At 34.6% G+C, this 24,714-nt stretch overlaps 1 protein-coding gene, 1 long non-coding RNA gene and 1 pseudogene across 4 annotated transcripts; 2 read left to right on the top strand and 1 right to left on the bottom strand.

Moving 5' to 3' along the window:
* LOC109234840 lies at positions 5,358-10,497 on the top strand (annotated as a pseudogene).
* On the top strand, positions 12,682-20,470 carry LOC109234408 (protein ECERIFERUM 1-like). The gene is made up of 10 exons (XM_019400390.1): positions 12,682-13,978; positions 14,780-15,006; positions 15,949-16,181; positions 16,617-16,836; positions 18,407-18,782; positions 18,863-18,970; positions 19,230-19,430; positions 19,504-19,602; positions 19,830-20,003; positions 20,102-20,470. Exons 1-10 carry the CDS (start codon positions 13,919-13,921, stop codon positions 20,270-20,272), a joined length of 1,869 nt encoding a protein of 622 aa, XP_019255935.1. The 5' UTR covers positions 12,682-13,918; the 3' UTR covers positions 20,273-20,470.
* LOC109234410 lies at positions 16,119-22,234 on the bottom strand. 3 transcript variants are annotated; one of them, XR_002069205.1, is made up of 3 exons: positions 22,151-22,234; positions 21,435-21,575; positions 16,119-16,203 (listed from the first exon to the last, which is right to left on the bottom strand). It is a non-coding gene; the product is annotated as an uncharacterized LOC109234410 (long non-coding RNA). The 3 variants fall into 3 exon arrangements; XR_002069206.1 differs by lacking the exon at positions 16,119-16,203 and adding an exon at positions 16,212-16,296; XR_002069204.1 differs by lacking the exon at positions 16,119-16,203 and having other exon boundaries at positions 21,230-21,575.

Genomic DNA, 24,714 nt, shown 5'->3' with positions numbered 1-24,714 from the left:
ACACAATTGAGAATGAAAAAGAATAAGAGATTTTAAAACATATATTCCACGCAAGTAATGCAAAAAAATAATTATTTAAAATATAGGCATAATTTATAACATACATTATATATGCTTGAAAACTACACTCAATTTTTTTTATTCCAATATATATGCTTGAAATTATGCTTAATTATTTTATATTCCAACTTTATATATGCTTGGAATATACCTTGAAAATTATATTCCACTTTTTTACTTTATAAATAATACTTATTTGTCCTATAGGTAAGTCATAATATCGATTAAAAGGAGAAAAAAAATACCATAAAATTTAAAAATAAAATAAATAAAAGACAAAGGATGATAATTTAGAGGGTAAAATAAGTATTTGACCAACGAAAGTTTGAGAAATCTGGTTGAGTGTTTTTCTGAGTGCTATAGGCATAGATAGGTATTTTTTTTATTACAAATAAAAGAAATATAGGTTTACTAGGTAATTTCGAATAGTCAAGTGACTATTTGAGTGATGGACTCCCAAAAATGCTATTTTCTTAAATAATAGTATATGAAAATATATTTTGATCATTTTCTTAGAATCGTGAATCGCGAACAGTTACCTTATAAAATTAAAAACTTTAATCTAATTTAAATTTAACTCATCTGATTCAGATCATGACCTTGGTAGTAGGGGTGTACAAAGGAAACCGACAAACCGCACCAACCCAATAATCCGAGTCAAACCGAGAAAAAAAACCCGACTATGGTTTGGTTTGATTTGGTTTGGTGTTGGAAAAAAAATCCGACCATAATTGGTTTGGTTTGGTTTTAGCTAAAGAAACTCAAATCGAAATCAAACCAACCCGACATTACATATATAGAAATTTTAGATATATTAATATATAAATATACTTATTGTGATGTAATTTATAAATATTTCTTAAACTTTTTCATAATTTGATCTTCTAAGGTATTATTTCAAGGTTTGATTTAGAACTTTTGAATGTTTCAATAAGTTTTATAGCCATTAATATTAGTAACTTAAATAATGCTAACAAAAGCCAAAACCAAAATCAAATCAATACTAATGCTAACAAAAGACATTCAACTTAATGCTACGAACGATAATGTATTGAATATCTATTTTTTGTTTTGCAATAATTTAGATAAAAATGAATAACCTATTTTTATTTTTCTTTAGCGTTTAGTCATGTAATTAATACTCCCTTATTAGTCTACTTATTTTAGCATGGCTTAGTACTTTTAGATTATGTTTATTTTTAGTAAGGCTTTCTAATTAGCAATATATATTTATATTACATAATTTTATGATCTTTATTGTTGAATATTTTAGGATAATGCCATGACACATCTCAAATTTTGTATTTTCTTGGAAAATACCTGATATAGTTGTATCTTACTAGGATTAAAGAAATATTTTGAGAACAACTTGTATGTTTTGTGCTACGAAGATTTTACCGGAAAAAAACCCGAAAAAATCCGAAAAACCCGAAAACCCGAGAAAAACCGAGATTGAAAAACTCGAGTTTTATTGGTTTGGTTTGGTTTTTATATTTAATAACCCAACACAATTGGTTTGGTTTGATAATTGCAAAATCCGAACCAACCCGACCTATGTACTACCAAGTTGGTAGTACTTAACCTACGTTTTCTTTAGGAGATAAGGAAAGAAGACGAAGAACTTTAAGTTAAAATACCTTTTTTTTTTGAGAAACTGGAAAGTTAAAGTACTTACGCGCATATGAACAAATTATATGTGTTGGGCTCATGCCCATGTTGTCCAGCCAAAGGCCCAATGGCCTAATCCTATTCTCTTTTGGTTTCCATTCCTATTCGGAATTGGATTCGGTGTTTATTCCTATTTTGAGTGGGTTTTGGCTTTAAGAGAAAGCACCACTCATGATCTATAAATAGGACAACCTTGGAGAATTATTCTATGCTCATTGATACAAGTCTTTGAAAGACTTAAGCACATAAGAGTGGTTTAGAGAGAGCGTTCATCAAGAGAGAAGAGAGAAGAAAAGTATTTGTTTTGCTGCAGATTTTTATTCCGACCAGCCAACTTCACATCACGTTCTCCGATTCGTTAACCGTTGGATCGGGCTGAAATTTTGACTGAGTGTTCATAACATCTTGGTCTTGGATTTGAACGGTGAAGATCGGATTTGGAGACTCATAGCATCTGATTTCGAGCCTCGAACATCAGCTTCATTTTTGTGAATTATACTCTTTCTTCAATTGATTAGTTGTTGCTCTTGTTGTTATTGTTGCTCCGTGTTTGGCCCTTGTTGTAGCCAATTTGGAGAACTTTTTTAACCCTCTTATTGTTATAGTGGAGCTTTTTGGATCTTTGTGATCCCGTGGTTTTTACCTTCAATTTGAAGGGTTTTCCGCGTTAAAATTTGGTGTTCTTTATCTTCTTTATTTTCGGGTTTGCCTCTTCCTCAACATAACAGTGGTATCAGAGCCTTGGTTATTTATCTGGTTTGTTACGGAATGGAGGCGAATATGAGCAAGATGGTATGTTTAAATGGGAAAAATTATAATGTTTGGAGAAGCAAGATGAAAGACTTGTTGTTCGTGAAGAAGATGCATCTACCCGTTTTTTCAGCTCATAAACCCGAGAGTATATCCGATGAAGATTGGGATTTCGAGCACCAACAAGTATGTGGATATATACGGCAATGGGTTGAAGATAATGTTCGCAACCATATTGTGAACGAGATACATGCGAGATCATTGTGGGAAAAGCTAGAGACTCTTTATGCTTCAAAAACCGGGAACAACAAATTGTTTCTGCTAAAGCAATTGATGACCTTTAAATACAAAGAAGGCAGCCCTATCCTTGATCACATAAATGATTTTCAGGGCGTCCTTGATCAGCTATCTGGAATGGGGGTTAATTTTGATGATGAGATACAAGGACTTTGGCTTCTTAATACTCTGCCAGACTCTTGGCAAACTCTTCGTGTTTCTTTGACAAATTCAGCTCCTGGAGGTAAGGTGACCATGGAATATGCCAAGAGTGGTGTGTTGAACGAGGAAGTAAGGAGAAAATCTCGGGGTTCGTCCTCACAAGCAGATATCTTGGTTACAGAAGACCGGGGGAGAGATAGAACAAGAGGCTCAAGGAATAGAGGTAAAAGTAAAAGTAAGTCAAGGTCCAAATACTATAATGTTACATGCAACCACTGTGGCAAGAAAGGACACATCAAAAGTTTTTGCCGCAAGTTGAATCAAGACACTAGAGAAGGAAAGAAAGTTGAAAATAACGAGAACAATGTTACTGCTATTGTTCGAGATGACCTTCTTTTTGCTTATGATGAAAACGTCAACAATTTGGTATCCCATGAGACTAGCTGGATTGTAGATTCTGGAGCTACCTCACATGTCACACCAAGAAAAGATTTTTTCTCATCTTATACTGCTGTTGATTCTGGAGTGTTAAAGATGGGCGATGCCAGTGAAGTTAAGGTGATTGGTGTTGGCACAGTTTGTTTGAAAACTAATAATGGTTCAACGTTAGTTCTTCAAGATGTCAAGCATGCTCCAGACTTTCCTTTCAATTTGATCTCCGCAGGAAGATTAGATGATGAAGGTTACCATAATGCTCTCTTTAATGGCCAATGGAAGCTTACCAAGGGCTCGTTAGTAGTGGCTCGAGGAATCAAGTTGGGTTATTTATATGTGACACAGGGATCTATTCTTAATGACTCAATAAATCTGGTGGAAAGTGATACTTTGTCAGAATTGTGGCATCGAAGATTGAGTCATATGAGTGAGAGGGGGATTACGTGTTTGGCTAAGAAAAGTTTGCTTTCTGGAGTGAAACAAGCAAAGCTGAAAAGGTGTATCCATTGTTTAGCTGGCAAACAGAAAAGGGTTTCCTTTCATAGTCATCCTCTCTCAAGAAAACCCGATTTATTGGATCTAGTACACTCTGATTTGTGTGGTCCTTTTAAAGTAAAGTCAAAAGGTGGTGCACTTTACTTTGTGACCTTCATTGATGATCATTCTCGTAAGCTCTGGGTGTATCCTTTGAAATCTAAAGATCAAGCACTTGGCATGTTTAAGGAATTTCAGGCCTTAGCTGAGAGACAGACGGGGAAGAAATTAAAATGTATTCGCACTGACAATGGTGGTGAATATTGTGGTCCTTTTTGATAACTATTGCAAGGAACAAGGAATTCGTCATCAGAAAACTCCGCCCAAGACGCCTCAATTGAACGGTTTGGCAGAGAGGATGAATAGAACTCTAGTTGAGAGAGTTAGATGCTTACTTTCAGAGGCTAAACTTCCAAATACATTTTGGGCGGAAGCACTTAACACTGTTGCCTATGTTATCAATTTGTCTCCTGCTGTTGCTTTGGATGGTGATGTCCCAGACAGAGTTTGGTTTGCCAATAATGTCTCTTATGAGCACCTGAGAGTTTTTGGGTATAAAGCTTGTGTGCATATTCCTAAAGATGAGAGATCGAAACTGGATGTCAAAACTAAGCAGTGCATCTTTATCGGTTATGGTCAAGATGAGTTTGGGTATCGTTTTTATGATCTAGTTGACAATAAACTTATTAGAAGTCGTGATGCAATATTCTTTGAAGACCAAACTATTGAAGATATTGACAAATCTGAGAAGATAGATTCTCTGAGTAATGAGAGCTTAGTTGATATTGATCCAGTTTCAATTGCTAAGGAACCTATTGCACATGAAGGAACCCAAGACAATGATGGAGATAGTGATCAAGATCAAAATGATCATCATGGTATAGATGTTATGGATGCTCCAGTTGATGAAGTTGTGGTTGATCAGCAACCAATTCCTGCACAGGCTTCGAATGCTCCTGAAACCTCTCTTAGAAGATCTAAAAGGGAGAAGCAAAAATCCATGCGCTATCCTCCTGATGAGTATGTACTTTTGACTGACATGGGAGAACCTGAGAATTATAATGAAGCCATGCAAGATAATCACAAAGATCATTGGATCGAAGCGATGGAAGATGAGATGAAGTCACTCCATGAGAATGACACATATGAGTTAGTGAAATTGCCGAATGGTAAGAGAGCTTTATCTAACAAATGGATATTCAGAATAAAGCAAGATAACCATACCTCTGCGCCTAGATACAAGGCGAGGTTAGTTGTTAAAGGTTTTGGCCAGAAGAAGGGAGTTGACTTTGATGAAATTTTCTCCCCTGTTGTGAAGATGTCTTCTATTCGTGTGGTTCTAGGCTTAGTTGCAAGTCTAGATTTAGAGGTTGGGCAGATGGATGTCAAGACTGCTTTTCTTCATGGTGATTTAGATGAGGAGATTTATATGGAGCAGCCTGAGGACTTTGTAGTCAAGCTAGCAGATAAGCATGCGTGTTGCAGAAAATTGGCAGGCATGAAGCCTGTCAATAGTTCCTCTACTTGAAGACACATTTGTCCCCTTGGCTGGAGGGGGAGTTTGTTGGGCTCATGCCCATGTTGTCCAGCCAAAGGCCCAATGGCCTAATCCTATTCTCTTTTGGTTTCCATTCCTATTCGGAATTGGATTCGGTGTTTATTCCTATTTTGAGTGGGTTTTGGCTTTAAGAGAAAGCACCACTCATGATCTATAAATAGGACAACCTTGGAGAATTATTCTATGCTCATTGATACAAGTCTTTGAAAGACTTAAGCACATAAGAGTGGTTTAGAGAGAGCTTTCATCAAGAGAGAAGAAAAGTATTTGTTTTGCTGCAGATTTTTATTCCGACCAGCCAACTTCAAATCACGTTCTCCGATTCGTTAACCGTTGGATCGGGCTAAAATTTTGACTAAGTGTTCGTAACATCTTGGTCTTGGATTAGAACATTGGAGATCAGATTTGGAGGCTCGTAGCATCTGATTTCGAGCCTCGAACAGCAACTTCGTTTTTGTGGATTATACTCTTTCTTCAATTGATTAGTTGTTGCTATTGTTGCTCCGTGTTTGGCCCTTGTTGTAGACAATTTGGAGAACTTTTTTAACCCTCTTATTGTTATAGTGGAGCTTTTTGTATAGTTAAAAGAAAAAGACAATCAATTACCAATTTGTGTGGAAGTAAATATTTGTATTCTTGCAGCTGTGATACATCCACTTGCTGAGATACTAGCATATTACACACTCTTTGCCATACCAATGCTCACAACTGTATTCACTGGGACTGCTTCTATAGCTGCATTTGGTGCTTATGCCACCTATCTCGATTTCATGAACAACATGGGTCATTGCAACTTCGAGCTCATTCCTAAGCGGATGTTCTCTATGTTTCCCCCTCTCAAATACTTGATGTATACGCCCTCGTGAGTCTTCTTCCATATACTTAATAAGTTTAAGTTCTATGCTACAACGGTGTAAAAATAAATTTACACCATCATATCATTTATAAGATAATTACAAGTAAATTTTATGATAAACACTAACTAGTAACCAGATAAAAATGGTAACTAACATACTATTATAGGTTGTAAAAGATCTTTATCCTATTAGTACATATAATTTATATCATATCTAAATTTTTATATTTGTTTCAAAATAATTATTAGTACATTCCTATAGGATGTCTACATTGTTTACTAGACCTTTATGTAAGCCTGCAGCTAAGAAATTTTTTGGTGGAACTTCTGAAACATCTCGAACTTTATTTAGATATAGAATCACAGAAAGAATACTTCATGTTTATGGAACCCCAAGGTGTAACTAATCATGCATGTCTGAACGGTAGTACAGTGGCCTGATTAAAATTACAAGAGAGATGCAGCTCCTGTACCTAGAAGAGAGGGCACAGCCAGCAGGAAAGCTCTATCAAATTTGGCTTCTGCTTCCAACTTTAGTTACTCAGGGAAATAAATAGAAACAGTAGAAATTAAGTTCTTCTCTTAAAAGTACTTTTCCTATAGATTGAGCAGGTTAACAATCACTGAAGTTTTTTTTGAGATGGAACAATCACTGAAGTTTTGTACTTGTGAAGATCCTGTTTATTCTTTTGCCACTAAGATCAACGTTTTGGTGGCACAGGTACCACTCACTACATCACACTCAATTCAGGACAAATTATTCTCTTTTCATGCCAATGTATAACTATATCTATGATACAGTCGACAAGTCGTCAGACACATTGTACGAAAAGTCACTTGAGAGGGAAGCTGTAGTGCTTGATGTGGTGCACCTTACACATCTAACGACCCCAGAACCATCTACCATCTTCGACTAGGGTTTGCGTCTCTGGCCTCGAAGCCTCAAACCTCTAAGTGGTATTTCTGGTTAATGTGGCCCATCACACTATGGCCAACAACGATTACTTGGATTTATGGTCACACATTTATTGTCGAGAGAAATTTATTCAAGAATCTCAAATTACAAACTTGGGCTATTCCAAAATATCGCATACAAGTAATTTATTATCATTCAATACTTCTGTTAGATTTTGCAGGTCTGGTGTTAAAGTGATTATTTCACCTAATTCTAGATTTTGTTGCAGTACTTTATGGAATGGCAAAGAGAGACTATTAACAGTTTGATCGAGGAAGCCATCATTGAAGCAGATCAGAAAGGCATAAAGGTTTTGAGCCTTGGACTCTTAAATCAGGCAAGTCATAATATATGCCTAAAAAGTCCAATAATACTCATCTTTACTTTATTTATGAGAAAGATTCATGATATATTCTTAACTGGTAATTTTCTTGCAAGCTTCTCGAAAAATGTTTACTAAGCTACTACAATATTATTATTACGGAGAATAAGATTTGAATAGAATTCACGCCTCACCTGATATAAATGTTTGTAGGCTGAACCAAAGAGGGGGTCAGCTAATGCTTAAGCTTTTATACAAATGTAAACTTTTTTAAATACAAATGTAACTTTCCAGGAAGAGCAGCTGAATAGTAATGGTGAACTTTACATAAAGAGGTATCCTCACCTGAAAGTGAAGGTGGTAGATGGAAGTAGCCTAGCTGTTGCTTTGGTCATAAATTCCATTCCGAATGGAACTTCCCAAGTTGTCCTTCGAGGCCGTTTGTCCAAAGTTGCTTACTTCATTGCCCTAGCCTTGTGCCAAGAAAGAATTCAGGTATCTCTGACTATTCTCCTCCATCATTTTGGTTTCCCTTTTTCTCATTGACTATAATTTTTATGTATAGGTTCTCATGTTGGATGAAGAAGAGTACAAGAGACTTAAAACAAGGCTTACCCCTGAGGCTGCAACTAATTTAATCCTGTCAAAAACTTATTCATCAAAGGTATAAACCAAATTACAATGAAAATACTGACCTAAATCTTGATAATTTATAACAATTCCTTTCGCCTCCCTCCTCTCCTAACCCGAAGTTTTGTCCTTTTGCCGAGCTTTGAACAATTCTGGAGTTTAGCAAGTCCAAATATAGAAAAGAATCCCCCCCCCCCCCCCCCCAAACATCTCCTGTCTTCTGTCTATATATTTTAATAAGAGATTCTTGAATGAAGTATTATACTGCAGACATGGCTAGTAGGCGATGGATTGAGAGAAGATGAACAATTGAAAGCACCAAAAGGAACATTATTTATTCCCTTTTCACAGTTTCCACCAAGAAAAGCTCGAAAAGATTGCTTCTACTTCAACACACCAGCTATGATTACTCCAAAATATCTTGAAAATGTAGGCTCTTGTGAGGTTAGAAAAGATCATTTAATCTTCTTAATTCTCTATATTAATTTGATCGTGTTTTGATAATTAAAGAAATTCATGAGTGATTTTTTCTAGAATTGGCTGCCAAGAAGAGTGATGAGTGCCTGGAGAATAGCTGGAATTTTGCATGCATTGGAAGGTTGGAATGAACATGAATGTGGTGACATGATGCTTAATATTGATAAAGTGTGGAAAGCTAGTCTTGATCATGGATTTCACCCATTAACCATGACTTCGGCTGCTTATTCAAAGGGTTAAAATTATAAACAGACTGCTCCTACTATTATTGTATCTTGGATCTGTGGTAACTTACATGCTTGTAAAATATTTCCTCCAACACTTTTGCAACAGAACTATTTTGTTGCACAAGGTGTTGCCTTCTAGAAGTTGTGACAAGAAAATTTACACTTTCATTGTATAAATAAGAAGTTGGTACAATGCTAAGCTACTAGAGGCATGTTGTAGGTTAGCAAAACTCATATATATAATTATACTTATCAAAAAAAAAACTTATGTATATAAATTATATAAAAGTTAAGGTATCTTGCTAAGATTTGGCTTAAGGCCACCCGTGAGGCCCCTGGTCCAGCTATCTCTTTCCCCAGCCCATGCTCCCCCACCCAACCCCCTACAGATGTTGTGACAATTGGTTACTGTGAGCTACAATGCTTATGTTCTTAGTACAGATTGGCACTCACAACTGATAGGGTTTCACTTAATTTGATTCAACATCATTCTTGTAATTGTACTACATGAGTGTGACCCGTGAAGCTCTGCTAAAACATCAAAGCAACTATATTTATTTTAGGATGGATATGTGATGAAGCACTCATTCTTTTCATCAACTATATATGTTGTTCAACTGAAATACTGAGGTGCAGACAAGTTCCAAGCAAAAGGCAAAGGAAAATCAAACAGACCCAACATCTAAAACATATGAGAATTCACTCACTCAAGATAGACATGTGCATGCCTCCTATACTTAAAAGTTAAAACTTAATACAGAATATAATTAATTAGACTACACATGGGGATACGCTCAAAAAACATATTGCATTATAGGAATGTGGACAACAAGCCATGACAATTTGCACTTGTGATTATTTTATACCACCGTGAAGCAGGGCATATTTTAATTGGTATGAAAAATCGCCGTGATCCTATATATGGCATGTATCATTTACAAAGCACAAGGTGAAATTTCACCTATTTCAGTAGGACATCAAATACTAATTTCTCTGATTCGTCATTCAAATTATGAAAAACAAAAAGTGGGCCTTTTAGCTCCACATAATATCTGAAGAGAAATGTGGAAACATAAATATTGGACCGAAAAAGATCAACTTTCTTTTTTGCTTCACCTACTGAACACGTACAAAAACTCTGTTGGTCAAAATAGAGCCAAAGGTCAATAACAAAGTAATGAGAAACAGAAGTTGGGGAAGCTTACCAGAAAGGCAAAAACAAGCAAATTGTACGGAATCGGTAGCGAGCAGCAACATCAGAACACAGAGAATAGAAAAAAGAGCATAAAGGATCAACAAAAGAAGGTCGACGGGAAGAAGAAAGTGGAGATACCGGAGCTGTTAAAGGATATACGAAAAAAATTAGAGAAAATGACAAAACTGATCCCTTAAGTTTGAGGAAAGGTTCAAAATAGTTTCTTCAATTAAATATACTCCTTAATAATTTTGGTCCTTTATGTTTATCAAAGGTGAACGTTTTTTGTCTCCAGCAAAGCAAATATTTAACAAACTTTGTTTGTTTCATTTCATGGAAATTGTGAAAAAAATATTTAAGATGCAACAGGAATTAACATCTTGAGGTGTAGTTTTAGCAGTATTTCTATTTCTAGTTTGGTACAATATTTCGAGGTGCAGTTTCTAGAATTTGACAGGATTTTCTTGTCATTTTTGGTTAAATTAATTTTTTTCTTTCCAAAGTTTAAATCTAATGGTCATTGGTCAATTTTGTTAAGCAATTAGCGAACCAAATAATTATTTTGAACCTACCTCACACATAAGGACCTTTTTGCATCATTCCTGAACTATCTTCAACTGCTCTAAACCTAGGACTAAGCAGTAAGCACTAAAGGGTCGTTTGGTTGGTCGGATAAAGGATAACAATTCCGGGATAAAATGCAGGATTATTTTATCCCGTGTTTGGTTATGGTTATTAATTAGTCCCGGGAATCATTTTATACTGAAATGGTAGGATTAGTTATCTCATATAGAAAATGGGATAGCTAATCCCATGGAATTGTCTATCTCATCATGGCAACCAAACGACTCCTAAGGCCTTCTAGTGGCGAATAGAGACACAATATGTGCATGTCCTTCAAGTATTTCACTAGGATTCATCTTCCTAATTAGCCAAAATATCTAATTGAGTCCCCTCACAAATTTAATCACCCAAATGACCTTCTTCTTCCTTCAATTATATGGGTGAACTCTCTATCCTACCCCCTTCTTTTTTCTCTTTTGGCTCTCTCTCTACCTCTCTCAAAATCTTATATATAATCTTGTGTATCTCTCCCATTATCTTGAAAAGGAGAGAGATAGATGTATTGATCAAAACTTTCCTAAACTTTAATTTGTGTATCAGAGTTTTACAATCTATCATGCATATGTTGAGCTAAAAAGACTCAAGTGTAACAAGAACAGAGAAGAGATTAATGAATAATATGATATTACTATTCATTATGTGAGTTGTATTCATTACCTTTTTTTTTTTTTTTGGTAAATAAAGAAATTTTGTTACCAAGAAGTATTCATTACCTTTATTTGTGGGTGTGGTTTTTCTATGACAAACAATATATTTGGGGAAAGTGACTTATTTTTTAAAAATGTTTTATGGTATTCGATTGGGAGTGAAAAATATATTCCAAAAAAGTATTTACTAAAATATTGATGATATTATTAGCAAAAACTAATTATCACACTTTGATATTCATGTCTAATTAAGCGTTGATTGAAATAATAATATAAAGTTAATAATTGAGATAGTTGTGAAAGAATATGTTTTCCACCCAAAAGTGGGTATAATCATTTCTTCCTATTTGATGGAAAAAACTTTTTTCCTTAAAAATAGCTTTTGACAACTAAATATAAAAGGTGACGTATTTTCTTAAAAGTATCTTATTGATACCAAATGCTAAGTTGTTGTAGTTTGACATTCGCATTATAATAATGTCAGCTATATTTGGCTGTCAACTTATACCAGAATTAAACACACTAGTAGTCTAGTTCTAAAGATTGTGAAGCACAACTAAGCACCGGCAGCAACAAGTTTAAGTTTATGAATTCCAAATTTTGAAAAAAGGTATTATTTTGAATTCTGGATAAATTATGCATACATATTAAGTAGATTTTTTACACAAATACAGATGTTGAGTTCTTCTGAACTCTACGCAGAACTGTAGCTCCGCTGCTCCTGTCCCCGGTTCCCCCATCCCTATATTGTTCATTTCACCTTTGACATTTGAGAATGATAAATGTATGAATCAAAAGTCAACAATTTGCAAAAATTGGTGCTAAAGCCTAAAGGAGGGCTATGTGTGAGCTAGAAAAGGGACTCACTTAAAATCTGTGCGCCTCTCAGTAGGCTTGTTAGTTTGTAAACGAGTAATTGGCTATCCGAGGAAATTTATGTTCTACTAAATTAGGCTTTTTCAAATGGTCACAATAACATTGATTTCTCTTGATATCAGTTAAATCAGAATAACTTCTGATATTTTATTTAAAATATTAAACACATAAAAATCTCAATGATACAACAATGTCTCATTTGTTAAACTAAACATTAGTAAGAAATTTTTTTTAACACCTCTACCTCTTGGTCAAAATATTTTAATCCGGGAGCTTTGAAAACTTTAACATCATTATTTATCATTATCATTATTTCTATCATTTTATTTTGTTATGATGCATATTAGCCCTTCTTCCTGTTAGCTGCAACTTGAACTGGACCGCAACATTGGTATGATCTAATACACTTCCAATACATAAATTTCAAACTTCCTGCACAAACACACAATTGATGTAGCATTAGCTATTGCTAGGTGGACTCAAAGTTGCGTATCCATTGGTCTCCCAGTCCCAAAAAAGCAAAAGGTTATGACTCAATTAATAATGATCAAGGGCTATAATTCCGACTTTCGTTAACAAGACAAATGAACAAAAACATTTAGTTAGAAAGGATATTTTGTTGAGATAGGTGAACTGTTGTGCTCAGACCAATGGTATATTATGCTTCTAAGTAAAATGCAAAAAAGACCGTCCATCAGGATTGAGTTACAGGTAATTTGAAAGGACATTCGACACACTTTTAATACGTACTTCCAACTTTCTACGCAAACACAACATTAATGTAGCATAATCTATTTCTAGGTGGAGTTATAGTTGCTTATCCCCGGTCACACGGTCCCAAAGAAAAAAAAGTTATGCTTCATTAAGCATGAACAACGGCTACAATATCTTGACTTTCATTAAAAAACAGAATACATGAATCAAACTTGTACATAATTAGACAGGATATTTTGTTCCTGCATACTAAATTATCACATGGTGATTAGGATTGACTTTGAGAGAGTTCATATTGATTGGCAGAAGCTATAGATTGAAAATGCAAACTCAAAATGTAGCACAAGTATAGCTAGATGGGCCCGTTGTTGGAAAAATAAAACAGAAATAATATTCACCGCCTATGACAACAACATTAATGGAGCACTAAGACATGGTAATCAACAAGAATAGAAAGATAACAAAAGACAAAAAATCACAAGTCGAGAGGAGCAAATTAACTACTATAGTAATGAACTTTACACTTGCTAGTCCCGAGTAAAATACTCAAGAGACTACAGACTCGAATAAAAGAACCCGCTTTACTCACGAATTATTTTCTTACCGTGCTTGTGATATTTCTCACTGCTTTTGCTCTATCTCGGTGTGTCTTCAACTAAGGTTTGAGGAGAATCTACTCACAGATGAGCAGAGCCGTGGGCTCAAAGAATACTACCTTCCATCACATATACCAAACTTGGTCATCAAGAACCTCCGCCAACCAAGTTAATTGGCACAGGCCAATTAATGAGTCACAGTTGCTAATTAATGACACGGTACAGATTGTGGTTACCTATATAGTAGCGAATTTTATATAAAGTGGTGGAAGCAAAGGCTTTTAGAGAACAACGAGTGGGGCAAAGCTACAACTAAGTACCTAGTTTCTCAAGATTTGTGTTGAAGGAACAAAACAATGGCTACTAAACCTGGCATTCTCACAGAGTGGCCATGGGCACACCTTCGGAAATTCAAGGTACTCCTTCTTGAATTCCCAACTTATTTTTTCCCCTTTGTTTTGCAGTCAAAACATGTTATGTTTAAAGTATATTCAAAAGCGCGTATTTAAAATGAGGTGTCTTTTAGAAGTTATGTCAGTACTGAGTTACATACATCTCATTCTTTTTTTCTTTTTTTTGCTGTTGGAACACATATTCCTCGATTGATGCATCAGTACTATGATCTTGCATTGAGTTATTTCCGGTCCCACATAAAAGTGAACAAGAAGATTGTGTGTGTTCACTTTGTTTAGCCTATAGTTTCCCTATTTCTTTGGGGGGGGGGGGGGTTGGGGAAGTACTATATTATCATGGGAGGATGATGTACGGTTGTCCAGAAGAGAAAGGAAGGAAAGGACTTCCGTTTAGTGCTTCAATTATAATAATATAGTAGTACCTAAATTTGACAGATTTAAGGAAAAATTCTTTCTTATTAATATAAGTATCTGGTGTTTTCAAAAGCTGTACAATTTGCTGGCTGTTTTGATAAAATTCTCATTGTACTCATAAAATATTACCTTTTCTAGCTTCTACTTTTTAAGGTAAAAAGTAACAACCTAATTAGCTCCATGCAAAACTTTTAATGTTTTCAGATCCTGGTTGCGTTTATGTAGTATTGGCGGCATTGACAAGCTTAATGCATTCAACTTTTGTATTCTTTTTTTCCTTCTATTTCTTTTTCGATACGATTTTGTGCTGAATATATCATGAAGTTATTATAGCTAGAATTTCGCTAAACTCTTTACTTTTGATTTTTGAAATAATTTGTTCGGATGAAGTACTTGCTTTTGGCACCATTTGTGGGTCATAGCATTTACTCTTTCATCATGAGCAAAGATGAAAGCCAAAGGGACATCTCATACATATTCATACTCCCATATCTACTCTCGAGAATGATTCACAACCAGATATGGACATCTCTATCTCGCTACAGGACTGCTAAGGGTAATAATCGGATTCTAGACAAGAGCATTGAATTTGATCAAGTTGATCGAGAAAGCAACTGGTATGTACTTCCCACCCTCAAGCCTTCATTCTTTCACCCACTCCACAGTAGCAGTAAGTGAAATATATATACTATCATACCTGTCCTTGTCCCTGGCCGGCTGGACCCCACACTTCCTTCCCAAAGGAAAGTAAAAGATGAGAAAAGTTCTTTCAATGAGCTGCCCCTTCTTTAAGAGAGGTTTGATTTTGGAGCGCGTACTTAAACCACTATAAACTCGGAGCAAATTCCACATCGGCAAATCAATCATTAGACCCTTATGACACGTTTTAAGGCCATTTGGGCCTAGATTCAAAGCGGACAGTATCCATTAGTAGGCTAGACTGCTACAAATGTTATCAAAACCACTTTACCTACAACTTTTGGTGATGGTGGGACAAATCTTAGTGCGCGGTTGAGTTTATGCAAAACCCACAACATTGGGAGTTGTGGTGGCGCAGAACTCCAACTGAGTTTAGGTGAATCCCACATCTTCGAAATGATGGCGGGTTAAACATAAACAACGTTGAATCCCTAAGAGGGGTGGTGTATGTAACAATTTAGACTAATCTCACATCCGCAAAACACATACGAGATGTTGGTATATAAGCAAGCAAGTCTTAGACCCTAGTGACGTCTTTTAAGACCAACTGGACCCAAGCCCAAAGCTGAGAATATCACTGGTGGCCAAAACTGCTAAAACTAAGGCCATTTTGAGCTCTAAATTTTATGATGCAGCATTTAGGTTTTGTCCAGCCGAATATGTTATTGGAAAGTTTCAGTCAGAAGATAAGCTATACCTTACAGGAGTCAGAATCATGTACTAGGTTGCACATGTCTAAACCATGCTTTGGATAGTACTAATTAGATTTTAATAGTGTCCGAAAGGAATCCACCAAGCGAAAAGAACATGCAAATAAAGTACATGACATGATTTGTTTAAGGTTGAAGTGTTTTCTGTAGGGATGATCAGATCATACTTAATGGGTTGGTATTCTACATTGCGTACCTGAAGTTCCAACAGACTCATCACTTGCCTTTGTGGAGAACTGATGGGATCATAATAACTGCCTTGATGCATATCGGTCCAGTGGAGTTTCTCTATTACTGGCTTCATAGAGCTTTTCACCACCATTTTCTCTACTCTCGTTATCATTCACATCATCACTCCTCCATTGTTACTGAGCCCATCACTTGTAAGTCGTCTTCAGAAATGCTCTGTATCATTTGTTTTATTTGATGTAGTTTTCAGAGGTAGAACGACCAGTCTTGGAGAAAATACATCAGATATTTAAACAAGGAGCTTATGTTCTGTACACCGATAATGAAAATATTTTTTAAGCTATCAGGTTAAGTTGACCTACAACAATCCATATTAAGCCTGACATAGTAACCTACAAAATAATATCTGCACACATAATGTGGAAAAATCTTTATGCTGTCAGTAAATATGATTTAGATTCTTAAGCAAATAACTACCTCAAGTAAAATGAGATGAATGAGAATATAAGTACTTTGCAGAATGGCTTTCTGCATGTTAAAGACCTTCCCGCTAGACTCAGTTTAATTTCAATGCCAATCAATTACCTATATGCAAAGACTTACAAAGCAAAGTTCTTTTATTTTGGCAGCTGTCATTCATCCGTTTGCTGAGATCGTAGCATATTTAACGCTCTTTCTTATACCAGCGACCACAACACTTTTCACTGGAACTGCTTCTATAGCTTCACTTGGTGTTTACACCACCTATATTGATTTCATGAACTATATGGGGCATTGCAACTTTGAGCTCATTCCTAAGTGGATGTTCTCTATGTTTCCCCCTCTCAAGTACTTGATGTATACGCCCACGTGAGTCTTTTTCCCCTATATTTCAATTTTATATTTACAGCATCAACAATGCTTTAATTTTGGTTTACCTCGACAAGACTTTACTAACCACGTGTTTTTTCATTCTGTAGTTTCTTTTTGTAATTTTTTTTTAATTAAATCGCCTTTGGGGGTGGGGGGTTGGTATGGACGCTACCATGTAAATAAACATCCCAAAAGGTGAAAATACGAATGAGGGGTAATAAAACTGAACGTTCTCAAAAATAAAAGAGAGTTGGACATTCCCAACTCTTTACAATATGATTGCAGAAACTGATGTTGTGCTGTGTGATATGCAGTGGGGTAATTACATGCAGGTAGAGAGGACATCTCTGTGTAACACAGCTAAACATATAACAAAAATTAGCATCACAATTAGCCTATCCATTAGCATCATACACAAAATACTTTTGGTTTCATAATCAACTTTCATTTACAATAACTATCTCTAAAAGTGATTTGAAATATCATAGGAAATTAATTGGGTGAAGAAATAGTATTCTAGACTACTCCAAGTAAAAAGGGAATTTACTAGAAACTTTTAAGGATTAACTTCCGAGGGTCTATAGGAAACATCCTCTCTATCCTCGCAAGGTAGGGCACAGTATGGGATAATACTGGGTATGTTGTTGTTTTAAGGATTAACTTCACGTACTTTATCCATAATAATGGTAAAGTTAGAAAATTATTTTTTATCGCACTAAAGTAATTGAAACTTTACCCGCTATAACACTAAAGCAACGAAATTTTACCAACTATAACAAAAGTCACATAACTTTTTTGTCACATTAACGTAATTGAGATTTACCCACTATAGCAGTAAAGTTACTAAACTTTACCACTATAATCGCAAAACCTACCAATTAAGATGATTTACTGTTAAAATGGTAAGTTCATTGACCACAAAATGTTGTTTGGAAGTTTGGCTTGGAGATGACTGATCATCAGGAAACAGTCAAATCAAGTATGTAAACACAAAAACCTAGCTCATTTGAAGGAAAAGTGCAACGTAAAAGGTTCAAATGCACAGCCCCCCCAAGAATCTCCTTAGAAACAGAATCTACAACAAAGATACTATATGCATAGTTATAACTTTTCACTTTTTTCACTTCCAGAACATTATTGTTTCTTCATATTCAGGGGACCCAAGATGTAATTTGTCATGTCCTTCTCAACAAAAAAAAAAAAAAAAAAAAAGAAAATAGTATTACGTTCTATAGTCACTATACTACTAACGTAAGGTACGACGAGGACGAAAAAAAAAAAAAAAAAAAAAAAAAAAGATGTAATTCGTCATGCATATCTACAAGGTAGCAGAGCAGTTTAATTAAAAGTGACAAGATAGATACAACTTGGGTAGAGCCAAAGTTAGAGGTCTCAGTAAACAGAAATTTTGTATTTGCTTCTAACTTTTGTTCACCAGGGAAATAAAGGGAAAAATGGAAATAGAAGTCTTCTTTAAAATGTATTTTTTCCTACCGACTAAACAGAATAGTATACCTGAATTTAGTTTTACTTTTTTACCACTAATGTCAATTCTTTGATGGCACAGGTTCCACTCACTACATCACACTCAATTTAGAACAAATTATTCGCTTTTCGTGCCAATGTATGACTATCTGTATGGTACAGTGGACACGTCATTAGATACATTGTATGAAAAGTCACTTGAGAGGAAAGCTGAATTACCTGACGTGGTGCACCTAACACATCTAACAACCCCAGAATCTATCTACCATCTCAGATTAGGGTTTGCATCCTTGGCCTCGAAGCCCCACGCTTCCAAGTGGTATATCTTGTTAATGTGGCCTGTTACGCTATGGTCATTTTTTATTACTTGGATTTATGGTCAAACATTTGTTGTCGAGAGAAATTTATTCAGGAATCTTAAACTACAAACTTGGGCTATCCTAAAGTACAGGAAACAAGTAAGAACTTATTGTTAATCATGACTAGTTATATGTTCTGGATTGTCAAAGAGACTTGCCTAATTTTTTATTTTGTTCAGTACTTTATGCAAGGGCAAAGAGATACTATTAACAATTTGATTGAGGAAGCCATCGTGGAAGCTGATCAGAAAGGCATAAAAGTTTTGAGCCTTGGACTCCTAAATCAGGTAAGTAAAACTATAGAAAATCAAATAATTCTCATCCTTACTTTATATGATATATAAGAAAAATGGATGATCTCTACCTAAAATGCAATTTTCTTGAGAAAAAAAATTATGTTAGCTCTGGCAGATATTCACTATTACGGAGAAAATGAATTAAGAAGAATTCTCCCATCACCCTATATCCAATGTTTAATTTGTTGGCTGGACGAAAGAGGGTTCCAGTTTATACTTGCAATAATACACAAATTCAACGTTCAAGCAGGAAGAGCAGCTGAACAATAATGGTGAACTTTACATAAGGAAAAATCCTCAGTTGAAAGTGAAGGTGGTTGATGGAAGTAGTCTAGTTGTTGCTGTGGTCCTAAACTCCATTCCTAAAGGAACTTCGCAAGTGGTCCTTAGAGGTCGTTTGTCCAAAGTTTCTTGCTCCATCGCCCTTGTCTTGTGCCAAAGAGGAATTCAGGTATCTCTGACTATTAATCTTCTCCATCACCTCGGTTTCCCTTTTTCTCATTCATTACAATTGGTATATCTAGGTTATCATGTTAGATGAAGAAGAGTACAAGAGACTTAAAGCAAAGGTTACCCCTGAGGCTGCAACTAATTTGGTCAAGTCAAAGACCTATTTATCAAAGGTATAAACCAAAATACATTGAAAAATACTAACCTAAATCTTGATGATTTATAACAATTCCTTTCATTTCCCCCCTCCCTCTCCTAACGCAAAGTTTTGTCATTATGTCGAGCTTCGAACAATTCCGGATTTTAGAAAGTTCAATATAGAAAAGAATCCTCCCCCACATCTCCTGTCTCCTGCCTATACATTTAAATGAAGGTTCTTGATTGAAGTATTATATTGCAGATATGGCTAGTAGATGATGGATTGAGTGAAGACGAACAACTGAAAGCTCCAAAAGGAACATTATATATTCCTTTTTCACAATTTCCACCAAGAAAAGCTCGCAAGAATTGCTTCTACTTCCACACACCAGCCATGATTACTCCAAAACATCTTGAAAATGTAGACTCTTGTGAGGTTGGAAAAGATCATTTAATTTACTTAATTTCTCTATACTAATTTGATTGTGCGTAAATAACAAAAGAAATTCATAAGTGATATTGTTCTAATTCTAGAATTGGCTGCCAAGAAGAGTGATGAGTGCCTGGAGAATAGCTGGAATTTTGCATGCATTGGAAGGTTGGAATGAGCATGAATGTGGTGACATGATGCTTGATATTGAGAAAGCGTGGAAAGCTAGTCTTGATCATGGTTTTCGCCCATTAAAAATGACTTCTGCTGCTTAACAAAGGGTTAAAATTATATTTAGACTGCTCCTATTATTATTGTATCTTGGATCTGTGGTGACTTAGAACCTTGTAAAATATTTCCTCCCAACACTTTTGCAACAGAACTAGTTTGTTGCTCAAGGTGTTGCCTTCTAGAAGTTCTTCCAAGAAAAGTTACACTTTCGTTGGATAAATAAAAAGCAGGTCCAATGCTAATCTACTAGAGCCATGTAGTAGGTTAGCGAACCTCGTGTATATATATATATATATATATATATATATATATATATATATATATATATATAAAAGTTTTAAGGCATGTTATTCAGATTTGGCTTAAGGCCACCTATTCTATTGAGATGCCCCTAGGCCAACCCTCTTTTTCCCCAGCCCATGCTCCTCCACCCAACCCCCTAAAACGTTGTGACAATGGGTTACTATGAGCTACTAGGATAGTACGTTTAGGTTCTTAGTACAGATTGGCACTCACAACAGACAGACTCTCACTTATTATGATTCAACCTCATTCTTGTAATTGTACTAGATGAGCCGCAGCCCGTGCTAAGCACATAGTATTTGACTGGTGGTCCGGAGTACAAGGTCTAATCTCAAGAAAGTTAAAAGAAAGGTTGTCATAGTATATTGATCTCTTATCCCAACCACGAGCAAAGAAAGAAAACGAAAGGTAAACAAGTTTACATTCACACGAAAGAACATGAGATCTCAAAGTCGGTATTGTAGCAGTTATTTCAATTATTACTTACCATCAAACCAACACGTTTAACTGTTTTTTCAAAAAATATGTGCATTGACAGAAAATCATATGAAGTGAAGCTCTGCTAATCAAGCAACTATATTTAGTTTAGGACGGATATGTGATACAGCACTCAATCGTTTCATCTACTATATATGCTCTTCAACTTAAATCAGAACAAGTTACAAGAAAAAAGGCAAAGGAAAATCAAACAGTCCAACAGCTAAAACATAAGATTGCACAAAATATATATTGCAAAATTAGGCTGACTGATAGAAAGCTCAACTTTCTTGAGTGTGGACAAAAGAGCTTGCCACTTTGCACTTGTGACTATACAGTGAAGCAGGGGACAATTTCTATTGGCATGAAAATCATTATGATCCTGTATATGTAATATCAGTGACAAAGCACAATGTGAAATTTCACCTTTTCCAGTAGGACTTCAAAAACTAATTGCTTTGATTCGACATTCAAATTATGAAAACTAATTTCTTTCGCTCCACAAAACTTGAAGAGAATTGTACAAAACGAAAATATTGGACCAAAAATGATCATCCTTTTTTGTACCTATTGAACAGTTAAGTGCACTCTGTTAGTCAAGGTAGAGATTCAAAGGTCAATAACTAAAAGAAAATTGATGAAAAATAATGCCATTCTAAATGGAAAAACAAAAATTGCACACTCAAATGCTATGGACGAAATTAAAATTTTTTTTAAAAAAGGACAGAAACAAATAAAAGAAATCACATAGAACCACGAAGAAATTCAAGAGGCAAATCCACTTACATTAAGGCCCCGTTTGGCCATAAGTTTTCCCAAAATAAATTTGGGATTTAGTTTCAAAACTCATGTTTGGCCATAAATTTTGCTCATATTTTGGCCAAATCCCAAATCCCAAATTTCAAATCCCAAAATCAGCTATTGAGTTGATTTTGGGCCAAAACCCCAAAACTTGAGAATTATATACATGTTTTTCCAAAATAAAGTTGGAAAATATATTTTGAAAGCGTATGTCCAAACACATTTTCATCTTCAAACCAAACTTTACCCAAATCAGATTTTTCAAAATAAATTTGAGATCTATGGCCAAACGCTAGCCAAGGAACCCAGAAATAATGAAACAGAAGTTGGAGAAAGCTTACCAGAAAGGGAAAAAGGAGCAAATCTTAGCACCAGCAAAAAGGGCAATGCTCTTAAAACCTTTGGGAATTATAAATCTTCTAAAGCCCCGACCAAACGCTACACGGTATCTAATATACAGTAAACAGTTATTCCCTAAAAAGTCAAGTTTTCTGATTTTTTAAATTATATTTTACCTCTACAACAGCTTTGTATAGCAATTAAGGTTAATAATAATTCTAAAAATCTGCATTTATTATTTTTCATTGAACAAGTTTTGTATATAACAGCTAAAAGATATTTAAATATTAAATATTATTGTAGGTATATAATAATCATTTACGATAAAAATAAAAAAATATCAGAACGAACGATGTTGTTACAGAATAGTATGACTGTATATGAAAGAAATAACGAAAGATCTTTAATCTTTTTCTCGCAACATACAAGTGCACTTGTTCCGAGAAATTTTATTATGTGAGTCACATAATCAATCTTACTTATATGAGTCTAGTTTATTTCATGACAAATAGACTCATGTTCTTATTTAATTATTTTAAAATATAAGCTAAAAAGGTAATATTTAAGTCTACACTTTTTCCTAATTAAAGGCTTAAGTGGTGGATAATAAAACAAAAATAAAATAGAAAAAGATCTTTTTCATTGTATTATTAAATTATTATGTATATTCTTTCCTAAAAAACTTTTTTATTAAAAATCTTGCAGTTTTGGATTCACCATATCTTGAGTTATAGCATGTTTAGCCAAGCTTCTAAAATCTGCTTATTTTGAGAAGTGTTTTTTTCAAAAGTGCTTTTTAAAAAAGTACTTTTGGCGAGAATCAGTTTGTGTTTAGCTAATTAATTTGAAAAGCACTTTTGAGCTGTAATTAGTGTTTGGCCAAGCTTTTGAAAACTGCTTCTAAGTGTATTTTTCTCAAAAGCGCTTCTCAGAAAAGTGCTTTTGGAGAGAAGCCACATTTTTCTGCTTCTCAAAAACTGCTTTTGCTTCTCCTCAAAAGCACTTTTTTTCCTTGTTTTTGCTTGGCCAAACACCTCAACTTTTAGCCAAAAGCACTTTTGGTCAAAAAAAGCACTTTTGGCCCAAAAAAAAGCTTGGCCAAACAAGCTATTATTCAACCAAAGAAAATTTTGATAAATAATTAATATGATAGGTGAAAAGAAAGTAGAAACTTAAAAATGTAAATTTGTAATTTTCAATTAAAAAGTACTCGTGAGTTGTTCGCGGATAAAACTTATAATTTCACCAAGAAATTAGTCAAACTTATATGTTAAAAATCTTAACATTTCACCAACTTTTATTTTGTCCTCTAAGCTTGTAGTGTCAATTTTGCAAATTAGGGAAGCCGTAAAATAGCTCAACAATATAAAGTAAAGACAATCTAGGCATGCAACACAAAGTACAACATCAATAATAAAGTGTACTAATGTAAACAAGCTATGGTAATAATATAATTAAAGAGATCTTTTTCTGTTTTATTTTTCCTTTATTGTTCACTAATTAAGCCTCTAATTAGAAAAAATAGTAGATTTAAACATTTGTTATAAAATATTGAATTATGGAGGATGTCCATAACCACTAAAGGAGTAATGCTCCCTGCTCTTCTCCATTATCTCCATAACTTTCACTACTCTAATACTTATGGAATTATGATTGTAATTCCATAATCTCCCCCATCATTTAATGTGTAGTCACACACACTATTTTAGCGTCCATTCCTACCAGTATTTTATAATAGTGATTCTTCACTTTTCATGCCTATATAAAGGCTTTGTAATAGATGGGTAAATGCATACAATTGAAGAGGGAAAACTCCTCTTTCTTTCTATCTCTATATATTATTTACTAAATTGCTTTTATTTTCATAACACGTTATTAGCACGTAGGCTCTAATATTACTAACTCGCCAATTCCTAGTATAATTTGCATAAGTAACAAAACTTTAGTCGCAACTGTGAGCACTTTTCATATCCAAGGAAAAGAAAAGGTAAGTAGATGTTTTATTTTGCTAATTGATGCCTCTGGTCGTTGTCATTGCATGAATAGCCAATCTATTCAGGAACCTCTCCGTAAATTATTGTACATCCCTCTTGTTGGCAAGTAAATTAGTTTTGAATTTCGTTCATAAGTTTTTGCCGAGACACCTTAGAAATTACATCGCATGTTTTTCTATTTTAGTTTAAAATACATACATCTATTTTTAATAGTATGTATTGTGGTTAAAATTTTGAGAATTGTGTAGTGTGATATCAACATATTTGAAAGCTATATTTTAGCATTCTAAACACAAAATTCACTAGAAATAATTAACGAAAACACATGAAGAATTTTTCTCTTTAGTTATAATTTCAAGCTTAAGATATGTTGTGTCACGATTCAAAATCCATTAAAGGTCGTGATGACGTCGGACACCACTGTCAGGCAAGATAATACTAAATAGTTAAATAAATTCTCATTTTAATATTCCTGAAATCATAAAATTCCTTCAATTTAACTAATAAAAGAAGAACTTTATAGAATAATAATAACGTTTTCCAATTTCAATACTAAATATCCCATAATCATC

The sequence above is a fragment of the Nicotiana attenuata genome, chromosome 11 (assembly GCF_001879085.1).
Source record: "Nicotiana attenuata strain UT chromosome 11, NIATTr2, whole genome shotgun sequence".
Taxonomy (NCBI): Eukaryota; Viridiplantae; Streptophyta; class Magnoliopsida; order Solanales; family Solanaceae; genus Nicotiana; species Nicotiana attenuata.
The sequence above is the reverse complement of the archived record's forward strand: the minus strand, read 5'-3'. Positions and strand labels throughout refer to the sequence as shown.

What these genes read in the sequence shown, in the direction of transcription:
- LOC109234408 (XM_019400390.1), top strand. Translation starts at nt 13,919, where the DNA reads ATGGCTACTAAACCTGGCATTCTCACAGAGTGGCCATGGGCACACCTT. An exon ending in CACACCTTCGGAAATTCAAG is followed by an intron (nt 13,979 to 14,779) that starts GTACTCCTTCTT and finishes GTTCGGATGAAG; the next exon opens with TACTTGCTTTTGGCACCATT. An exon ending in TACTTGATGTATACGCCCAC is followed by an intron (nt 16,837 to 18,406) that starts GTGAGTCTTTTT and finishes TTGATGGCACAG; the next exon opens with GTTCCACTCACTACATCACA.